Raw genomic sequence first — 19,388 nt, forward strand, 5'->3', positions numbered from 1 at the left:
AGATAATAGATAGAGATAAATAGATAGATAGATAGATAGATAGAGAAAGATAGATAGATATAGAGATAGATATAGAGATAGAAAGATAGATATACAGAGAGATAGATATAGAGATAGAGATAGATAGATAGATATAGAGAGATATAGAGAGAAATAGATATAGATATAGAGATAATAGATATATATATATAGAGATAGATCATAGATATAGATATAGAGAGAGATAGATACAGAGAAAAGATATAGAGATAAATAGATAGAGAAAGATAGATATAGAGATAGAAAGATATAGAGATAGAGCGATAGATAGATATACAGAGAGATAGATATAGAGATAGATAGATATATAGATAGATAGCTATAGAGAGATAGAGCGATAGATAGCGAGAGATATAGATATAGAGATAGATAGATACAGAGAAAAGATATAGAGATAGATAACGGATAGATAAATAGATAGATAGGTATAGAGATAGATAGATATAGATATTAGATAGAGATATATATAGATAAAGATAGATAGATATAGATGGTAGCTAGATAGATAATAAATATAGAGATAATAGATATAGAGATAGATAGAGTAAGATAGATAGATATAGAGATAGATAGATAGACATAATAGAAAGATATAGAGATAGATAGATAGATATAGAGATAGATGTAGAGATAGAAAGATAGATATAAAGATAGAGCGATAGATAGATATAGATAATAGATAGAGATAGATATAGAGATAGATAGATATAGATAATAGATAGAGATAGAAAGATAGATAGATATAAGAGAGATAGAGAGAGAGATATATAGAGATAGATAGATAGATAGAGACAGATAGAGAGAGTGAGAGAGATATAAAAAAAAAAAACCAAAACACAATACTCACCTCTCCTCCTCGCTCCCACGCTGATCCCGGCTTCAGTGTCAGGAGCTGCCCCCTCTGCCAGACACACAGCGGGTGCGCGATGTAGTGACGTCATCGCGCACTGGCTGTGAGTCAGGAGCAGAGGGGACTGAGGGCGGCGCCGGCCCTGATGCAGAGCGGCTTACTGGGCTGGGGGCGGGGCCTCTGGGGGTGGAGACCTGAAATGATATTCACTGCTTCGCAGTGAATATTCATTTCTCTTTAGCAGCGGAGACAGGGGCTCCTGCCTCCTGACACCCGCTGCTACTCCGCTGGCAGGGGCCCCCATAGCAGCTGCATGGTGTGCGACACACCACTGGCTGGGGGCCCCTGGAGCAGCGGGGGCCCTAGGCAACTGCTGGCCCTGTATGCCAGCAGGTGCCAGGGCCCACCAGATGCCAGGGCCCACCGGAGAATCCTCCGGTTCTCCGGTGGGCCAGTCCGACGCTGGGTGTGGGCAACCTGGACATTTGTAGACTGGCTGTCCCTGAAGGATTCGAAGGGAGCCCCATGCAGCCCCACGTCATCCAGTGCATCTTGTACACTCCATCCCGCCTGAGGAAGAGCTACCACCACCCTCACCAGAGTGGACCACCAACCACGGCACAATAGATACCCCTCCTGGAGTGTACAGACTCCGGCCTTTGTCCTTTAGCTACCCAGAGCAATGGCAACGCCACCTGCAGGTCGTCTTAATTGATGGATGCAAAGTGTCAGAATTTAGAGACACGGGGGCATTCCTGACTATCGCTGACCCCCGTGTGGTTCGACCCTAGGTAATTTACCAGGGTCTGGGAATTCCCATTGTCTTGGCGGGGGGGGTGCCCGCAAATATATACAGCGAGCTTCTGTGCGTTTGGATTATGGTTGTGGAGAAAAACTGTGTTCGATTGGAGTTATGGGAGGACTTCCTGCAGATATCCTCCTTGGGAACGACATTGGGGAGTTACAGTGCCAATTTGTAGGAGCAGTCACCCGACTACAGGCCCTTCAAGCACTACGTCATCCGGACCTCACCGGGGAGCAACCACCACGAACCGCATCAGAGTTGGTAAGCAATACGTTCGCTGCTACTACATTGGGAGAGTCTTGGGATAGAGAGGAGTTTAGGAGAGAAATAGAGGCTGACACTACCTTAGCAGCCCTTAGGCTAAGGGCAGAAACTGGGCAAATGGGAGATAATGGGGATGGCTTCACTTGAGAAAATGGACTGTATTATCGTTTAATAAAGGTCAGTGACCAGGGCAATCCTGACGCAACGACCAGGCAACTCATTGTCCCTCAGAAGTACAGGGAACAGCTACTCCGACTGGCCCTTGACATCCCCTTGGCTGTGCATCAAGGGAGGAAAAGGACTGAAAAGAGACTCACCCAAAGTTTTTACTGGCCTGGCATCTCACAGTCGGTAGCCCATTATTGCTGCACCTGCGATGTATGCCAGCGAATGCGGCATCCAGGAGCTTGACATAAGGCACCCCTGCAATCCCTGCCCATAATTGAAGAACCATTTCAACTTGTAGCTGTCGAAATCATAGGTCCTCTGGCCCACCCCAGCCAGTCGGGGAAAAAATATATCCTGACCGTGGTGGACTATACCACTAGGTATCCTGAAGCTGTGGCCCTGACCAGTATTACAGCAGTAAAGGTAGCCGAGGCCCTTATTACCATCTTTACCCAGGTAGGTTTTCCTAGTGAAATATTTTCGGATCAAGGCACTCAGTTCATGTCAGATCTTGTCCAGTCCCTAAGGCATACCTGTGGTGTTCGAGTCATTCGCACCACCCTATACCACCCGCACACCAACGGACTATGTGAACGCTTTAATGGAGCCCTAAAAAATATGCTGAGGGCTTTTGTTGTCGTTGAAAAAAACTGGGAAAAGTACCTGCCACATCTCCTCTTCGCCTATCGGGAGGTTCCCCAAGAGTCCACAAGGTTCTCTCCCTTCGAACTACTGTTTAGCCGGAAGGTCCGTGGGCCTCTCACTCTTCTGAAAGAACATTTGGAGGGAGATATCTCAGATGCCAGAATGCCCATCATTCCCTATGTACTAGAGTTCAGAGACCGTCTCGCCCAGCTAGCTACCTTGGCTAAAGAACATCAGCGAATGGCTCAGTCCAGACAAAAAACCTGGTATGACCGTAATAATAATAATAATAAATTTTATTTCTATAGTGCCGATATATTCCGCAGCACTTTACATTTCAGACAATAGACATTATAGCATAACAATAATCACATAGATCATAACAGATACCAAGAGGAATGAGGGCCCTGCTCGCAAGCTTACAATCTATGAGGAAAAAAGGGAGACACGAAAGGTGGGTGGTAACAGTTGCCCTGATTGTATGGATCAGCCATAATGTTAAGTGTGTAACAGTACAGACACAGAGGGCTAATGGATGCATAAAGCATGTGGGAACATGATGCGGGGAACCTGGTTATGGTAAAAATTTTTGGCTGTGCCACACAGGGATAGATTAGGTTAATGTGCTGAGGTAGTAGGCCAGTCTGAATAAATGAGTTTTCAGGGCACGCTTAAAATTGTGGGGATTGGGGACTAATCGTATTGACCTGGGAAGTGCATTCCAAAGAAGTGGCGCAGCACGTGTATAGTCTTGGAGATGGGAGTCGGAGGTTCTGATTATTGTGGATGCTAACCTCAGGTCATCAGCAGAACGGAGGACGTGGGTAGGATGGTATACTGAAACAAGGGAGGAGATGTAGGGTGGTGCTGAGCCATGAAGAGCTTTATGTGTGAGGGTAATAAGTTTGTACTGGATTCTGGAGTGGATGGGTAGCCAGTGTAATGACTGGCACAAGGTAGAGGCATCGGTGTAACGATTAGCGAGGAATATAATCCTGGCAGCAGCATTCAAGACAGATTGGAGGGGGGAGAGTTTGGTAAGAGGGAGACCGATTAGAAGAGAGTTACAATAGTCGAGACGAGAATGAATAAGAGAAACAGTAAGAGTTTTTGCGGAGTCAAAAGTAAGAAAAGGTCAAATTATAAAAATGTTTTTGAGGTGCAGATAAAAAGAGTGAGCCAGTGATCCGATGTGGGGGACAAAGGAAAGCTCGGAGTCAAGTATGACCCCAAGACAGCGGGCATGTTGTAGGGGAGTAATAGTGGAACCACACACGGAAATGGCAATGTCGGATATAGGTACATTAGTAGCAGGAGGAAACACGAGGAGTTCAGTCTTTGACAGGTTCAGTTTCAAATATAGTGAGGACATGATGTTAGACACAGCGTTTAGACAATCGCTGGTGTTTTCTAGAAAGGCAGGCGTGATGTAATGCCAGGACCCAGGAGTTTATTGAAGGACAACAAGTGCTCATGATTACTGCTTCCACTGCCAACAAGCTTCAAACAGTGTGGGAAGGCCTTATCAGGTTGTCAAGAAAATTAATGACACTAACTACGTTATTGCCCTGGACTCTAGTGGTCGATGACAGAAAACCGTCCACATTAACATGCTGAAAGACTACCACGACCAGCGTCGGACTGGAACACCTTGGGCCCACCAGAGAAAATCATTCTTGGGGCCCACTATGTAGCTGCATAGAGTTAAATACCAGACCACCAATTGTGCGGTAAAACACGCTAATATCCGGGTATAATATAAGGTTGTACATGTCTTAATTATGTAGCAGGAGTTGGGGTAGCCCCCTCATAGAATATAAAGCAGCCCCCTCACATAGTATAATGCAGCCATCTCATAGAATATAATACTGCCCCCCTCATAGGGTATAATACTGCCCCCCTCATAGGGAATAATGCACCCCCTCATAGGGTATAATGCACCCCCTCATAGGGTATAATGCAGCCCCTCATAGGGTATAATGCACCCCCTCATAGGGTATAATACTGTCCCCCTCATAGGGTATAATACTGCCCCCCTCATAGGGAATAATGCACCCCCTCATAGGGTATAATGCACCCCCTCATAGGGTATAATGCACCCCCTCATAGGGTATAATACTGCCCCCCTCATAGGGTATAATACTGCCCCCCTCATAGGGAATAACGCACCCCCTCATAGGGAATAATGGATATAGAGATAGATATAGAGATAATAGCTAGATATAGAGATATGTATAGAGATAGATAGAAATAGAGTTAGAAAGATAGATATAGAGAGAGATATAGAGATAGATAGAGATAGCTAGATAGATAGATGGATAGATAGATATAGATAATAGAGATAATAGATAGATATAATAGATAGATATAGAGATAGATGGATAGATCAATAGATAGATAGATAAAGAGAGAGAGATAGAGATAGATAGATAATGAGATATAGAGATAGATATAGAGATATAGTGTTAGATAGAAAGATAGATATAGAGATAGATAGATATAGAGATAGATAGATACAGAGATCGATAAATAGAGAGATAGATATAGATAATAGATAGAGATAGATATATAAAGATAGATAATAAATATAGAGATAACAGATAGATATAGAGATAGAGTAAGATAGAAAGATATAGAGATAGGTAGATATAGATAATAGAGATAGCTAGATAGATAGACATATTAGATAGATATAGATAGATATAGACATAGATAGAAAGATAGATATAGAGATAGATGTAGAGATAGAAAGATAGATATAGAGATAGAGCGATAGATATATAGATAGAGATAAATAGATAGATAGATATAGAGAGAGATATAGAGAGAAATAGATATAGATATAGAGATAATAGATATATATATAGAGATAGATAGATATAGATATAGAGAGAGATAGATACAGAGAAAAGATATAGAGATAAATAGATAGAGAAAGATAGATAGATATATAGATAGAGATAGAGCGATAGATAGATATACAGAGAGATAGATATAGAGATAGATAGAGATATATAGATAGATAGCTATAGAGAGAGATATAGAGATAGATATAGAGAGAAATAGATATAGATATAGAGATAGATAGAGATAGATATAGATATAAAGATAGATATAGAGATAGATATAGAGATAGAGCGATAGATAGCAAGAGATATAGATATAGAGATAGATAGATACAGAGAAAAGATATAGAGATAGATAACGGATAGATAAATAGATAGATAGGTATAGAGATAGATAGATATAGATATTAGATAGAGATATATATAGATAAAGATAGATAGATAATAAATATAGGGATAATAGATATAGAGATAGATAGAGTAAGATAGATAGATATAGAGATAGATAGATAGACATAATAGATAGATATAGAGATATATATAGAAAGATATAGAGATAGATAGATAGATATAGAGATAGATGTAGAGATAGAAAGATAGATATAAAGATAGAGCGATAGATAGAGATAGATATAGAAATAGATAGATATAGATAATAGAGATAGATATAAAGATAGATAGATATAGATAATAGATAAAGATAGATAGATATAAGAGAGATAGAGAGAGAGATATATAGAGAGATAGATAGAGAGAGAGAGACAGATAGAGAGAGCGAGAGAGATATAAAAAACAAAACAAAACACAATACTCACCTCTCCTCCTCGCTCCCACGCTGATCCCGGCTTCAGTGTCAGGAGCTGCCCCCTCTGCCAGACACACAGCGGGTGCGCGATGTAGTGACGTCATCGCGCACTGGCTGTGAGCCAGGAGCAGAGAGGACTGAGGGCGGCGCCGGCCCTGATTTACAGCTGTAGTCTGCAGAGCAGCTTACTGGGCTGGGGGCGGGGCCTCTGGGGGTGTGGAGACCTGAAATGATATTCACTGCTTCGCAGTGAATATTCATTTCTCTTTAGCAGCGGGGACAGGGGCTCCTGCCTCCTGACACCCGCTGCTGCTCCGCTGGCAGGGGCCCCCATAGCAGCTGCATGGTGTGCGACACACCACTGGCTGGGGGCCCCTGGAGCAGCGGGGGCCCTAGGCAACTGCTGGCCCTGTATGCCAGCAGGTGCCAGGGCCCACCAGATGCCAGGGCCCACCGGAGAATCCACCGGTTCTCCGGTGGGCCAGTCCGACGCTGACCACGACCGATCTCTGCCTGTTCTAGCTGTCTGCCACCCCCCTAGTGATACCGCCGCTGCCGAGTATCTCCCCAATCTTCTCCAGGTTGCCCAAGCGGGAGGATCACTGGAACAAGTGCCCCATGGCTCCCATTTATCGGATATACAAAAAGGACGATATTTTCGCCATACTAAGGCCAAGGGCTGCTGCTTTCTCCTCAAAGCTGGGGAAGACTACTCTCACAGCCACCATGTGGAAACTCCCGGACAACGCCCCATCCAGTAGGCTGCCTACCGGGTTCTAGAGGCTGTTCAAGGCATGATAAAGGACGAACTGGAGGAGATGAAACGACTGGGAGTTATTCAGCCATCTCACAGTTCTTGGGCTTCTCCTGTCGTCCTGGTCCCCATGAAGGATGGTACAACACAATTCTGCGTTGATTACAGACAATTAAATGATGCCATGAAGAATGATGCTTACCCCATGCCCAGGATTGATGATCTATTGGATCGTCTGGCCAGTACCTAATTTGTGACCACGTTAGACTTGAGCAAGGGGTACTGGCAGATACTCCTAACGGAGGACGCTCGGGAGCGCTCGGCCTTCATTACTCCATTTGGGCTTTTTGAGTTCCTGGGAATGCCCTTTGGGATGAAAACTGCCCCCGCTACTTTCCAGAGACTGGTACATCAACTGTTACAACAATGTCAGGACTTTGCCTGTGTTTACTTAGATGACATTGCCATTTTTAGCACCACCTGGGAGGAACATCTTAAACACTTGGGCATAGTGCTAGACTGTATCCTTGCTGCAGGACTGACCATTCGCCCTGATAAATGCCAAATAGGGATGGCTGAGGTGCAGTACCTCGGGCATAGAGTAGGGGGTGGGACCCTAAGGCCTGAGCCTGACAAGGTGGAAGCCATTAGCAACTGGTGTAGACCCCAGACTAAAAAGCAAGTACTTGCATTTTTAGGAACTGCTGGTTACTATCACAAATTTGTTTCTAACTTCAGCACCTTGGCCAAGCCCCTAACCGACCTGACCCGCAAGAACATGCCTAGGAATTTGACATGGAGGATTGCATGCGAGGATGCCTTTTCAGCGTTAAAGACTGTCCTCATCACTGCTCCTGTCTTGCTGCCCCTGATTATAAGCGCAGGTTCCTCGTGCAGACAGATGCATCCACCTTTGGGATTGGGGCAGTACTTAGCCAAGTGAACGCCGCCGGAGAAGAACATCCTGTTGCTTTTGCCAGTCGGAAACTACTGGATCGGGAAGTTGCCTATGCCAATATTGAAAAGGAGTGCCTGGCCATCGTATTTGCGCAAAAAAAATTGCAGCCATACTTGTATGGCAGAGACTTTACAATTGTTACAGACCACAACCCCCTCACATGGCTGAACCACGTATCAGGGGACAATGGAAGATTGCTGCGGTGGAGCTTGTCCTTACAACCCTACAGCTTCTCCATCCAATACAAGCGGGGAAGCCAACACCAGAATGCGGATGGACTGTCTCGACAAGAAGAACAATAGGCTCCCCAGGCCGACCTACCCCTGTCACTGTATAAGGAACTATAAACGATTGAGCAATGTGGACTAAAGTGAGCAGGCCAGAGGTCTGTGTAGGCCTCATAGCGTGCTCCCTTATTATGAGGGGGGAGAGGTTGTGATGGTATGATATGTTATGTGGATATCATTTTGTGTATATTTCTAGTTCACTGATTTTCATAGTGTTTTTCTTGTTGCCTTGTATCATTCCGTGTATTCCCCATATTGTCTAGAGTCTCAATTACCTTCCAAAAGGCTGATGATTGAATTAGCACACTTACTATCTGCAACCTGACTGTATCTATGTCTCTTGATGACCCCCTGTAGTGTCTTAGTCCCCGAGGCACCTTTGTCAGGTCTGGGAGGCCTAAGAACCACCCTAACCCGTCTGATTACTCCTGGACATAGGGAGGGGGCTGGGAAGGACAGGAGGGGGGAAGTCAGTTCCTGTGTGGTGAGCATCGTGTGAACACAGCATGTCAGAGAGAAAGGGAAGCGTATGGACTTTTTATCCTCTGGCTGCTGGATTATTGGACTCTCATCTCACTGGACATTATATCCTGTTACTGAACTGCATCCGTGTTCTGGACTATTGTATCTTCAGTGTGGTGGATTGTTTATGGACCTTCTAATTTTGCCTATAATAAAGGTCTTGAGATTGTTCACACTTCCCTCGCTCTGTTGATTGTGTGATACTGGAGAAGGACCCAGTGACAAAGGGCATTGAAGAAGAAACGTGGATGGGTCTTTCAGCAAGATAATGATCCCAAGCAAACCCCAGGGCATCAAAGGAGTGGCTTCGTAAGAAGCATATGAAGGTCCTGGAGTGGCCTAGCCAGTCTCCAGATCTCAACCCCATAGAAAACCTTTGGAGGGATTTGAAAGTCCTTGTTGCTCAGTGACAGGCCTAAAACATCACTGCTCTAGAGGAGATCTGCATGGAGGAATGGACCAACATACCACCAACAGTGTGTGCCAACCTAGTGAAGACTTACAGAAAACGTTAGACCTCTGTCATTGCCAACAAAGGATATATAACAAAATATTGAGATGAACTTTTGTTAATGGCCAAATATTTATTTTCCACCATAATTTGAAAAATAAATCTTGCCAAATCAGACAAGGTGAGTTTCTGGATTTGTTTTCTCATTTTGACTCTCATAGTTGTGGTCTACCTATGATGTCAATTACAGGCCTCTCTCATCTTTTTAAGTGGGAGAACTTGCACAATTGGTAGCTGACTAAATTCTTTTTCCCCACTGTATGTTGTGTGGTATAACTATCTGGTTTAGGGCATAAAAATTAAAATTTTGAAAATGGCTAATTTTTCTATTTTTTTGTCAAATGTTCGATATTTTCATAAATAAACGCAAATAATATTGACCAAAATTTACCACTAACATGAAGTACATGTCTAGAAAACAAGGATCTCAGAATAATTGGAATATGTTGAAGTGTTCCAGAGTTATTCCCACATAAAGTGACACTGATCAGAATTGAAAAAATAAGCCTAGTCAGGAAGGTGAAAACAGGATGGGGCATCTAATATCAGTTAATAATGAATGTTATAGATCTATATTAGTCTCATTCTAGATTAAAAGAACTTTTGGACCATCAATTGATGGATTGATATTTTTTTCCAACTTAGTTTAACTTTAAATCTACGGTATGTCTTATTTTAAGGCCCCAAGTTGACATAGAAAATGTTTAGTAGAATGAGTTAAAAAAAATCATCTTTTTGGCTTAATGTGTAGGATTGTTAATAAACTTTTCCTATTAAAAATCTTAAGTTTAAAAAAAACAACTATTAGAAAGCAATCAATAATTTTGCATCCATTTTTTTTGCTAGCAAATGCTATGAGGATGTGGAAAACTATGAGATATTACATTGCAGTCTCTCCAGCTCTGCATTATGACCACTGCATCTTAGGGGGGATATACGTGCCTGTTGTGCTCAGCCCTGTTCTTCGCTGGCACAGAGTGGCCACAGGTCGCTCCTGACGGCGATTCAGCTGCTTCTGCTAACATCGCGTCAACAGAAAGGTGGCTTTTTTCTGCTCTGCTTTGTTGACAGAGCAGGACTGCGAATGTCATGCTGATTGATAGTCGGTGCCCCGCTGCTTAACTGGGGGAGCCGGCTGTGAATCAACATGATGTCGGCAGTCAAGCTCCATCCACAGAGCAGTCCTGGAGAAGAAGACCTGTTGACGTGGAGCAGAAGCAGTCAATGATCGCTGTTTGCCGGCGCTGGGTACAACAGGCAGGTAGTTGCTTCTGTTAGCATTTACCTGCCTGCTATTTTTTTTGACAAATAGTAAAAAAAAGTACTGGGCCATCCCTTTAAATCATTACTTCAAAATTTCTACTGTCCTATGTTGTACAGCAGGACTATACTATGGACAACATTCCTGTGAGTGTATGAGTTTTTTTTCTAACAGTATCAGTTACAACAGTGCCTTATGTTCTGATGTCAGCTAGTGCTTTATATGGACCATGATACCCACCATTGTTCTTGTCATAACATGAAACAGCAGCTCGCTCAGTCTTAGTACTTGTGCTCTTTTTAATACTACATTCAGCCAAAGTATTTTCAGATCCCCGACATTTCACCTGAAGACACTCATGATGGCTTGTTTCATGATTTGAGATATTGTACTTTAATGCTTCAATAGTAGCACCTCTGAAAGAAAAAAGAAGAAACAAAGGGTGCAAAGAAATGTTCTATAAGAAAATACAATAAAGCTGTTTGGACAGGAACCTCCTCACCCATGTTTGGAAAATGCCCTACCAATCTCTCGCATGGCGCTGTGCCCTCCCCTCCACAGCTGATTATGCAGGGAATACAGCACTACATAATATTTATTTATTATGCTTTGCTTACATAGCACTATCTTATTGTGCAGCATTTCACATACATTATCGGCACTGTCCCCGATGGGGCTCACAATCTAAATTCCCTATCAGTATGTCTTTGGAGTGTGGGAGGAAACTGGAGAACCAGGAGGAAACCCACGCAAACACAGGGAGAACATACAAACTACTTGCAGATGTTGTTCTTGGGGGGATTTGAACCGAGGACTCCAGTGTGGCAAGGTTGCAGTGCTAACCACTGAGCCACCATGCCGAGAAGATAATAGAAACGTGCTGCAGTTTCCACACATCAGGGATACTAAAGCGCACAGTTCTAACACTCTTACGCCATATCATACAGTAGAAAATATTACTCTTGATCACCATCATTTGCTTATTTTCAAAACACAATTCTCGAGCTAGGAAACGAATGTTGACAAGTGTCTCAATACTTACTGGGGAAAATCAAGTTGTCGGCAGGCTACATTGGATTCTGTGATTGTCCATTTTTCAGAACACACAAATGATTCACTTTGATGTTTAGGTAATTTTATTTTTACAATACCATTTTTGCTTGTTGACTCTCCATTGCTGTTCTTCAAGAATATTTGAAATTTGCCTAAAACGTGAGGAAAATAAATGTAATATTATATGTTATTAATTATTATGTAAATACTTGATTCAGCTTTAATCTGTAAACTATATTAGTATACACATACTAATATGGTTAAGCTGCAATGCTGATTTTAAAATGGTTTACATTTCACCAATCTTTCCTGTTTTTTTAAATAATTTCTTGGGCCATTTTACAGAACTAAAGCACAAAGCAGATCCTTTTTAATACTATATACAATCCCAATTCCCGAAAAGATTGGACACTGTGGAAAATGTAAAGAAAACAAGATTGTAATGATGTAGAAATTTCTTATAGCCACATACTGTAGTATTCACAATAGAACATAGAACACAGATCAGGAGTTGTCAGACACTTTTCCATTTCATTTGAAAAAAAACAACTCATAAAAATTAATGACAGCAACACATCTCAAAAAAAATTGGGACAGAGTTAACAAAAGGCTGGAAAACTAAGTGGTATTAAAGAAAAAAAGCTGGAGGGCTGACTTACAACTAAGTCATTTATGTATAAAAATAGCATGTTGGAGAGGCAGAATCTCCCAGACGAAAAGATGGTCAGAAGTTCACTAATCTGTGAATAACTGCGTCTAAAAACAGTTTGCCATACGGCTCACCAATAAAAATTAAAACTCTTGCAAAGAAGGAGCCATACAGTATATCAACACAGTCCAGAAAAGCTGCCGTCTATATAAAATGATGGAAAATGGAAGAGTTCTGTGGCCGGATTAATCAAAATTCTCTGTCAAAATGCTGTGTCCTGCGGACTCAAGATGAGAGGAGCCATCCTTCTTGTTATCAGGGGACAGTTCAATAGCCTATATCTCTGATGGTATGTGGTTAAATTAGTGGCTATGGCATTTTGCAAGGCACCATTAATGCTGAGCATTATATAGAGGTCTTAAAACAACATACACTCCCATCATGACAACGTCTATTTCAGGAAGAGCCTTGCATATTTCAACAGGACAATGCAAACCCACAAATTGCATCCATCACAACAGCATAGCTTCACAGTAAAGGTTGGGTGACGAATTAGCCAGCAACCTGCAGTCCAGACCTTTCTCTAAAAGAAACCATTTGGCGAATTATGAAATTAAAAATTTGGAAAAGACGACCCCAGGACTGTTGAGCAGATAGACACCTTCAACAGACACTATTCCTCTTCCAAAACTACTACCAATTGGTCTCCTCACTTACCAAACATTTACAGACTGTTGTAAAAAAAATGATGCTACGCATTTGAAGACATGGTCCTGTCCTATCTTTTTTTTTTTAGATGAGTTGCTGACATCAATTTCCTAGTGAGTTCATTTTGCAAATAAAATGGAAAAATGTCTGACTTTTAAAGCTAACCTGTCAGCAGGATTTTGCTCAGTAATCTACAGACACTGTCAGGTTTGCACCGTTATACTAATTAAAATGATACCCTGGTTGACGAAATCCGTCTTGTGGTTGTTGTTTAATCTGTATTTGCAGTTTTCAGTTAATGAGATTCTCGTGTTTTGGGGCGGACAGTGGATGGGACTTTATTAACAGTATTACATATCAAGAATATTATCAACAGTAATATCAACACTATTATATGCATTTTGTAAAATAGGAGGTAGGTCACTGAAAAATCAGTGACCTGTTATAAGCCCTGTGACAAAGTCACTGGCAAAGTGCTAAAGGGGAGATACGTTTCACTGAGACTATTAGAATCAGGGATTTGAAACCCAGAAGTTTCCTCCAGTACAATATGTGTTGAGAGGGGTTAATCAGCCTTTTTAAAGGTTGGGTTTTTCTGGATTACCATAGAGCGGGTGGGAGGTTGTCCACCTTCTCTCCACCCCAGGGTGTAGTCTGGGATTTAAATAGTCGGCCCCCAGAGGCATTCAGTGTTCAGTGGGCCTGGAGAGTGGAACCAATGAGTGTTAGTTGTTTTTCTTAGGCCAGGAAGGCCTTGCTTTATTTTGACAACGCTATAGTGGCTTATGCAGCACTCCTAAAAAAACAGCCAGAGTCTTAAATAGACAGTGTACCACTGTCTACCTTTGTGTGCAGCCGAGTGAGCTGATCTTCCACAGCCCATAAAGATAAGCCCATAAAGATAAGCAGAACACCAAAGAAGCCTCCACCACAGGCCGCCCCGAAGCATGAGAATCTTATTAACTGAAAACTACAATACAGATTAAACAGCAACCACAAGATGGATTGCTTTAAACCAGGTATTATTGTAATCAGTATAACGGTGTCAACCTGACACTGTCTGTAGGTTACTGAGCAAAATCCTGCTGACAGGTTCACTTTAACTTCTGATATGTGGTGTATGATCTGTTGTGGAAAATATATGGTTTAAGAAATTTCCAAATCATTGTACTCTTGTGTTTTCTTAACATATCACACAGCATCCCAATGGAACATACAACACAGATCAGAAGTTAACCCCTTTACTCCCAAGGGTGGTTTGCATGTTAATTCCTGGACCAATTTTTACAATTCTGACCACTGTCCCTTTATGAGGTAATAACTCTGGAATGCTTCCATGGATCCTGGTGATTCTGACATTGTTTTCTCATGGCATATTGTACATCATGTTAGTGGTAAAATTTCATTCATATAACGTACGTTTATTTGTGAAAAAAAAAATTTGGCGAAAATTTTGAAAATTTCGTAATTTTCCAACTTTGAATTTTTATGCTTTTAAATCACAGAGATATGGCACACAAACAACCTAATAAGTAACATTTCCTACATATTTACTTTACATCAGCACAATTTGGGAACCAAAAGTTTTTTTTGTTAGGAAGTTATAAGGGTTAAAAGTTGACCAGCGATTTCTCATTTTTACAACACCATTTCTTTTAGGGCCCACATAACATTTGAAGTCACTTTGAGGGGTCTATATGATCGAAAATACCCAAAAGTGACACCATTCTAAAAACTGCACCCCTCAAGGTGCTCAAAACCAGATTCAAGAAGTTTATTAACCCTTCAGGTGCTTCACAGGAATTTTTTGAATGTTTCAAAAAAGAACATTTAACTTTTTTTCACAAAAAAAATTACTTCAAAAAAATTAATTCAGGTTCAATTTTTTTATTTTACCAAGGGTAACAGGAGAAATTAGACTGGAAAAGTTATTGTGCAATTTGTCCTGAGTACGCTGATACCTGATATGTGGGGGGAACCACTGTTTGGGTGCATGGCAGAGCTCAGAAGGGAAGTAGCGCCATTTGACTTTTTCACTGCTGGAATTCAGATCTGATGCCATGTCATGTTTGGAGAGCTCCTGATGTGCCTAAAGAGTGTAAACCCCCCACAAGTGACCCCATTTTGGAAACTAGACCCCCCAAGGAACTTATATAAATATGTGGTGAGCACTTTGAACCCCCAAGGGCTTCACAGAAGTTTATAACGTACAGCCGTACAATAAAAAATCATATTTTTTCCACAAAAATGATCTTTTCACCCCCAATTTTTATTTTCCCAAGGGTAACAGGACCCCAAAAGCTATTGTGCAATTTGTCCTGAGTACGCTGATACCCCATATGTGGGGGTAAACCACTATTTGGGCGCATGGCAGAACTCGGAAGGGAAACAGCGCCATTTGACTTTTTTGGCTGGAATTGAGATCGGACGCCATGTCACGTTTGGAAAGCCCCTGATGTGCCAAAACAGTGGAAACCCCCCAATTCTAACTCCAACTCTAACCCCAAAACACCCCTAACCCTAGCCCTAACACTAGCCCTAGCCCTAACCCTATCCCTAACCTTAGCCCTAGCCCTAACCCTAATGGGAAAATGGAAATAAATACATTTTTTTATTTTATTATTTTTCCCTAACTAAGGGGGTGATAAAGGGGGGTTTGATTTACTATTTATGGCGGTTTTTATTTTTGGCAGCTGTCACACGCTAAAATTCGCTTTTTATTGTAAAAATAGTTTATGCATCACCACATTTTGAGAGCTATAATTTTTCCATATTTTGACCCACCAAGTCATGTGAGGTCTTATTTTTTGTGGGACAATTTGATGTTTTTATTGGTACCATTTTTGGGCACGTGACATTTTTTGATCGCTTTTTATTCCGATTTTTGGGACGCAGAATGAAAAAAACCAGCATTTCATGAATTTCTTTTGGGGGGTGCGTTTACGCCGTTCCCCGTCCGGTAAAATTGATAAAGCGGTTTTATTCTTCGGGTCAGCACGATTACAGTGATACCTCATTTTTTTTTTTATGTTTTGGCGATTTTATGCAATGAAAACAATTTTATATAAAAAATAATTATTTTTGCATCGCTTTATTCTGCGAGCTATAACTTTTTTATTTTTTTGCTGATGATGCTGTGTAGTGGTTCGTTTTTTGCGGGACAAGATGATGTTTTCAGTGGTACCATGGTTATTTATATCCGTCTTTTTGATTGCGCGTTATTGCACTTTTTGTTCGGCGGTATGATAATAAAGCATTGTTTTTTGATTTGTTTCTTATTTTTATTTTTTAAAGGGTGCACTAAAGGGGTTAACTAGTGGGACAGTTTTATAGGGCGGGTCGTTACGGACGCGGCGATACCAAATATGTGTACTTTTATTGCTTTTTTTTATTTTCAAAAAATGAATTTATTATGGAATATTTATATATATATTTTAAATTTATTTAGCGATTTTTTTATTCATTATTTTTACACTTTTTTTTTTTTAACTTTATCACACTGTCCCAGGGGGGACATCACTGTCACGTGACAGATCACTGATCTGTCACATCAGAGATCGCTGTGACAGATCAGCGATCTGACACAGGCGCTGCACAGGCTTACTCATGCCTGCGCACAGCTGGCTGTGAGGAAGCCAGCTCCCTGCAGGCCCCCGAAGGTCCCCGCCGCCATATTGGATCCGGGGACCTGCGCGCTTCTCTCCTATGCCCCAAGTACACCGCAATCATGTTTGATCGCGGTGTGCCAGGGGTTAACGTGCCGGGGGCGGTCCGTGACTACCCGACACATAGTGATGGGTGTCAGCTGTGATAAGAAGCTGACACCCAGCCGCGATCAGCGGCGCTCCCCATGGGGGGCGCCCCTGATCGCTATGACATACTATTCCGTCGTTGGCACTTAGGTCCCAGGTCGCATGGACGGAATAGTACGTCTAATGTAGGAAAGGGGTTAAAGTGATCCTGTCAGCAGGATTTTGCTCACTATATATATACAGTATATATATATATATATATATATATACACACATATTGTATTGTAGAGTGTAAGCTCTCATGAGCAGGGTCGTCTTATTTTACTTTAATTACTGTATTGTTAACGTTGTTACTTATGACTTGTGTTTTGAAACTGTTAAACTGTAAAGCGCTGCGGAATATGTTGGCGCTATATAAATAAAGATTATTATTATTATTATTATTATTATTATTATAGTGCAGTGGTGTTCACACAATGTGACAGAGAGCCAGTGACCCAAGAGAGTTCAACATAAAACATTTTTATTTCCAAAAACTCACAGAGTAAGGTAAATATTGTCTTCTGGATCGCAGCCGGGTCATCCAAACAGTGAGTAACAAGAGCTGTTGACATGGGCGACTGCACCGCCATATCCCTCTTGGGTGCGTCAGAAGCGTTATTTTCCTGGGCTCTGTGTTAACCTCACACAGGCCTGTATTGCATAGAGCCTCCTGCTCTGCATCTTTCAAACAAAACACTGCCGCACCCAAAGCTCAACACAAAGTTTAAATGTGAATCGTGGACATGGTCTACTCCCAAAACCCGGAGTGGAGGGAGAGATTTGCCCCACTACTAAACCTGCAAATTTCACCAAAAGAAAAAGCCAATGTTGAGTTTTCCTAAAAATCTGAGTTGGTCAAATAGTTTGACCAAATCCATACTTTCTTTTATTCTGCCTTGTAACCACAGGAGTAGCTGTGATTATAATGCACTCCCACGGGTTCAATATTCCTCTATGTGCATCCAAGGGGATACATAACGGTCCTTAGAATTCTCCTCACTACCTCAATATATACAGTGGCTTGTGAAAGTATTCACCCCCTTGGGTTTTTACCTACTTTGCAACCATACAACCTGTGTTTAAAAATGTTCGTAATTTGATCTGTGTGTGATGCATCAGCACTAAGTAGAGTAAGTTGAAGTGAAGTGAGAAAAATATTGGCATACATTAATTTTATGGGATCAAAAAGACTAAAAATTGGCATGTGCATATGTGTTCAGTGATCATTGCTGGAAGCACTTAGCCTTACCTTTGTCTACTGCCCCAAAATGAAAAGATGGTTTTAATTGGAATGAATGCATGATACTAGGTACTAACAAGCTAATAAAGCTATACTTCAGCTTTAGACTATCCAACATATGGGAAGTTCACCAACAAGACTGTAGTGGTGTGCATAATGTATACATTGCACGCATTGCACGGAGCCACCCAGGACCGGGTGTAGCAATCAGCTAGAAGAGAAAGGAAATCCTCCAGCGATGACACAAATTGGGGATTTATAGCTTCACATTTATTTTTGCATTAAAAAAATGGCGGTGCCTCCATTAGGAGAACAAACCTACACGTTTCAGCTACAAAGCCTTGGGGCTTTGGCACATTGGTCTGGCATAGTAATCATGGGTTAGAGGCAATTATATCATTTCCTTACATGCCCATATGGCACTTTATAACTACCTTGCACTGTGTTTGGCAATCTCCCCATAACTATATACTTACCAGGTCACAGTTGTAAAGAATGGAGGTTGCCAAACACTATGATGTCTCCTCTTTTTCCATTTCTATGTCTTTTGTGGGATTACCTTAGTACATGCATTCTTTGTATTGAGCAATATGCACTGTAATATATACTATTACCCGGGTGTCTAGGGTTCTCCCACTTGTTTATCTTTTATGCCTCCCTTTGCTCCATGGTTGTACTGGCAGCACAGTGGTTCAGTGGATAGCACTGCAGCCTTGCAGCGCTGGAGTCCAACATCTGCAAGGAGTTTGTATGTTCTCCCCGTGTTTGCGTGGGTTTCCTCCGGGTACTCCGGTCTCCTCCCACATTCCAAAGACAATACGGGGACAGTGATGATAATGTGTGTAAAGCGCTGCGGAATATGTTAGTGCTATATAAAGGTTATTATTATTACTGCTGCCCGCCTATCTTTTAATATAAAATATTTTTGATTTAAGGATTTGATTCACCTTTTGTACTATCTTGTCTATGTATACTTTCTGATTAATAAAGATAATTTTGTACTTTTTGACACATAGCAAGTCTTTAAAAATGTAGATATACCTTTTTGAGGTCAATCCATACTATTATAAGGTTATTTAAACTCTCTATGGTTCTCATTCACTCTCCATGATTCAGGCTTTGTAGCTGAAACGCGTAGGTTTGTTTTTAAAATGGAGGCACTGACATTTTTTTAATGCAGAAATCACATGAAGTTTTAAATTCCCAATTTGTGTCATCGTTGGAGGATT

At 41.5% G+C, this 19,388-nt stretch overlaps 1 protein-coding gene across 1 annotated transcript in view; it reads right to left on the bottom strand.

Moving 5' to 3' along the window:
- Window positions 1–19,388, bottom strand: part of CFI (complement factor I) — a 120,501-nt gene that overhangs the window by 74,811 nt on the left and 26,302 nt on the right. Inside the window, exons 3-4 of the mRNA XM_073571959.1 lie at window positions 11,758–11,920; window positions 10,956–11,131 (exon numbers count right to left, since the gene is read on the bottom strand). Coding sequence (XP_073428060.1) covers window positions 10,956–11,131; window positions 11,758–11,920 — 339 coding nt within the window. The remainder of the gene's footprint in view (window positions 1–10,955; window positions 11,132–11,757; window positions 11,921–19,388) is intronic.

Source organism: Dendrobates tinctorius, unplaced genomic scaffold (assembly GCF_039654945.1).
Source record: "Dendrobates tinctorius isolate UK_male_01 unplaced genomic scaffold, ASM3965494v1 ptg000030l, whole genome shotgun sequence".
In the NCBI taxonomy this organism is placed as follows: domain Eukaryota; kingdom Metazoa; phylum Chordata; class Amphibia; order Anura; family Dendrobatidae; genus Dendrobates; species Dendrobates tinctorius.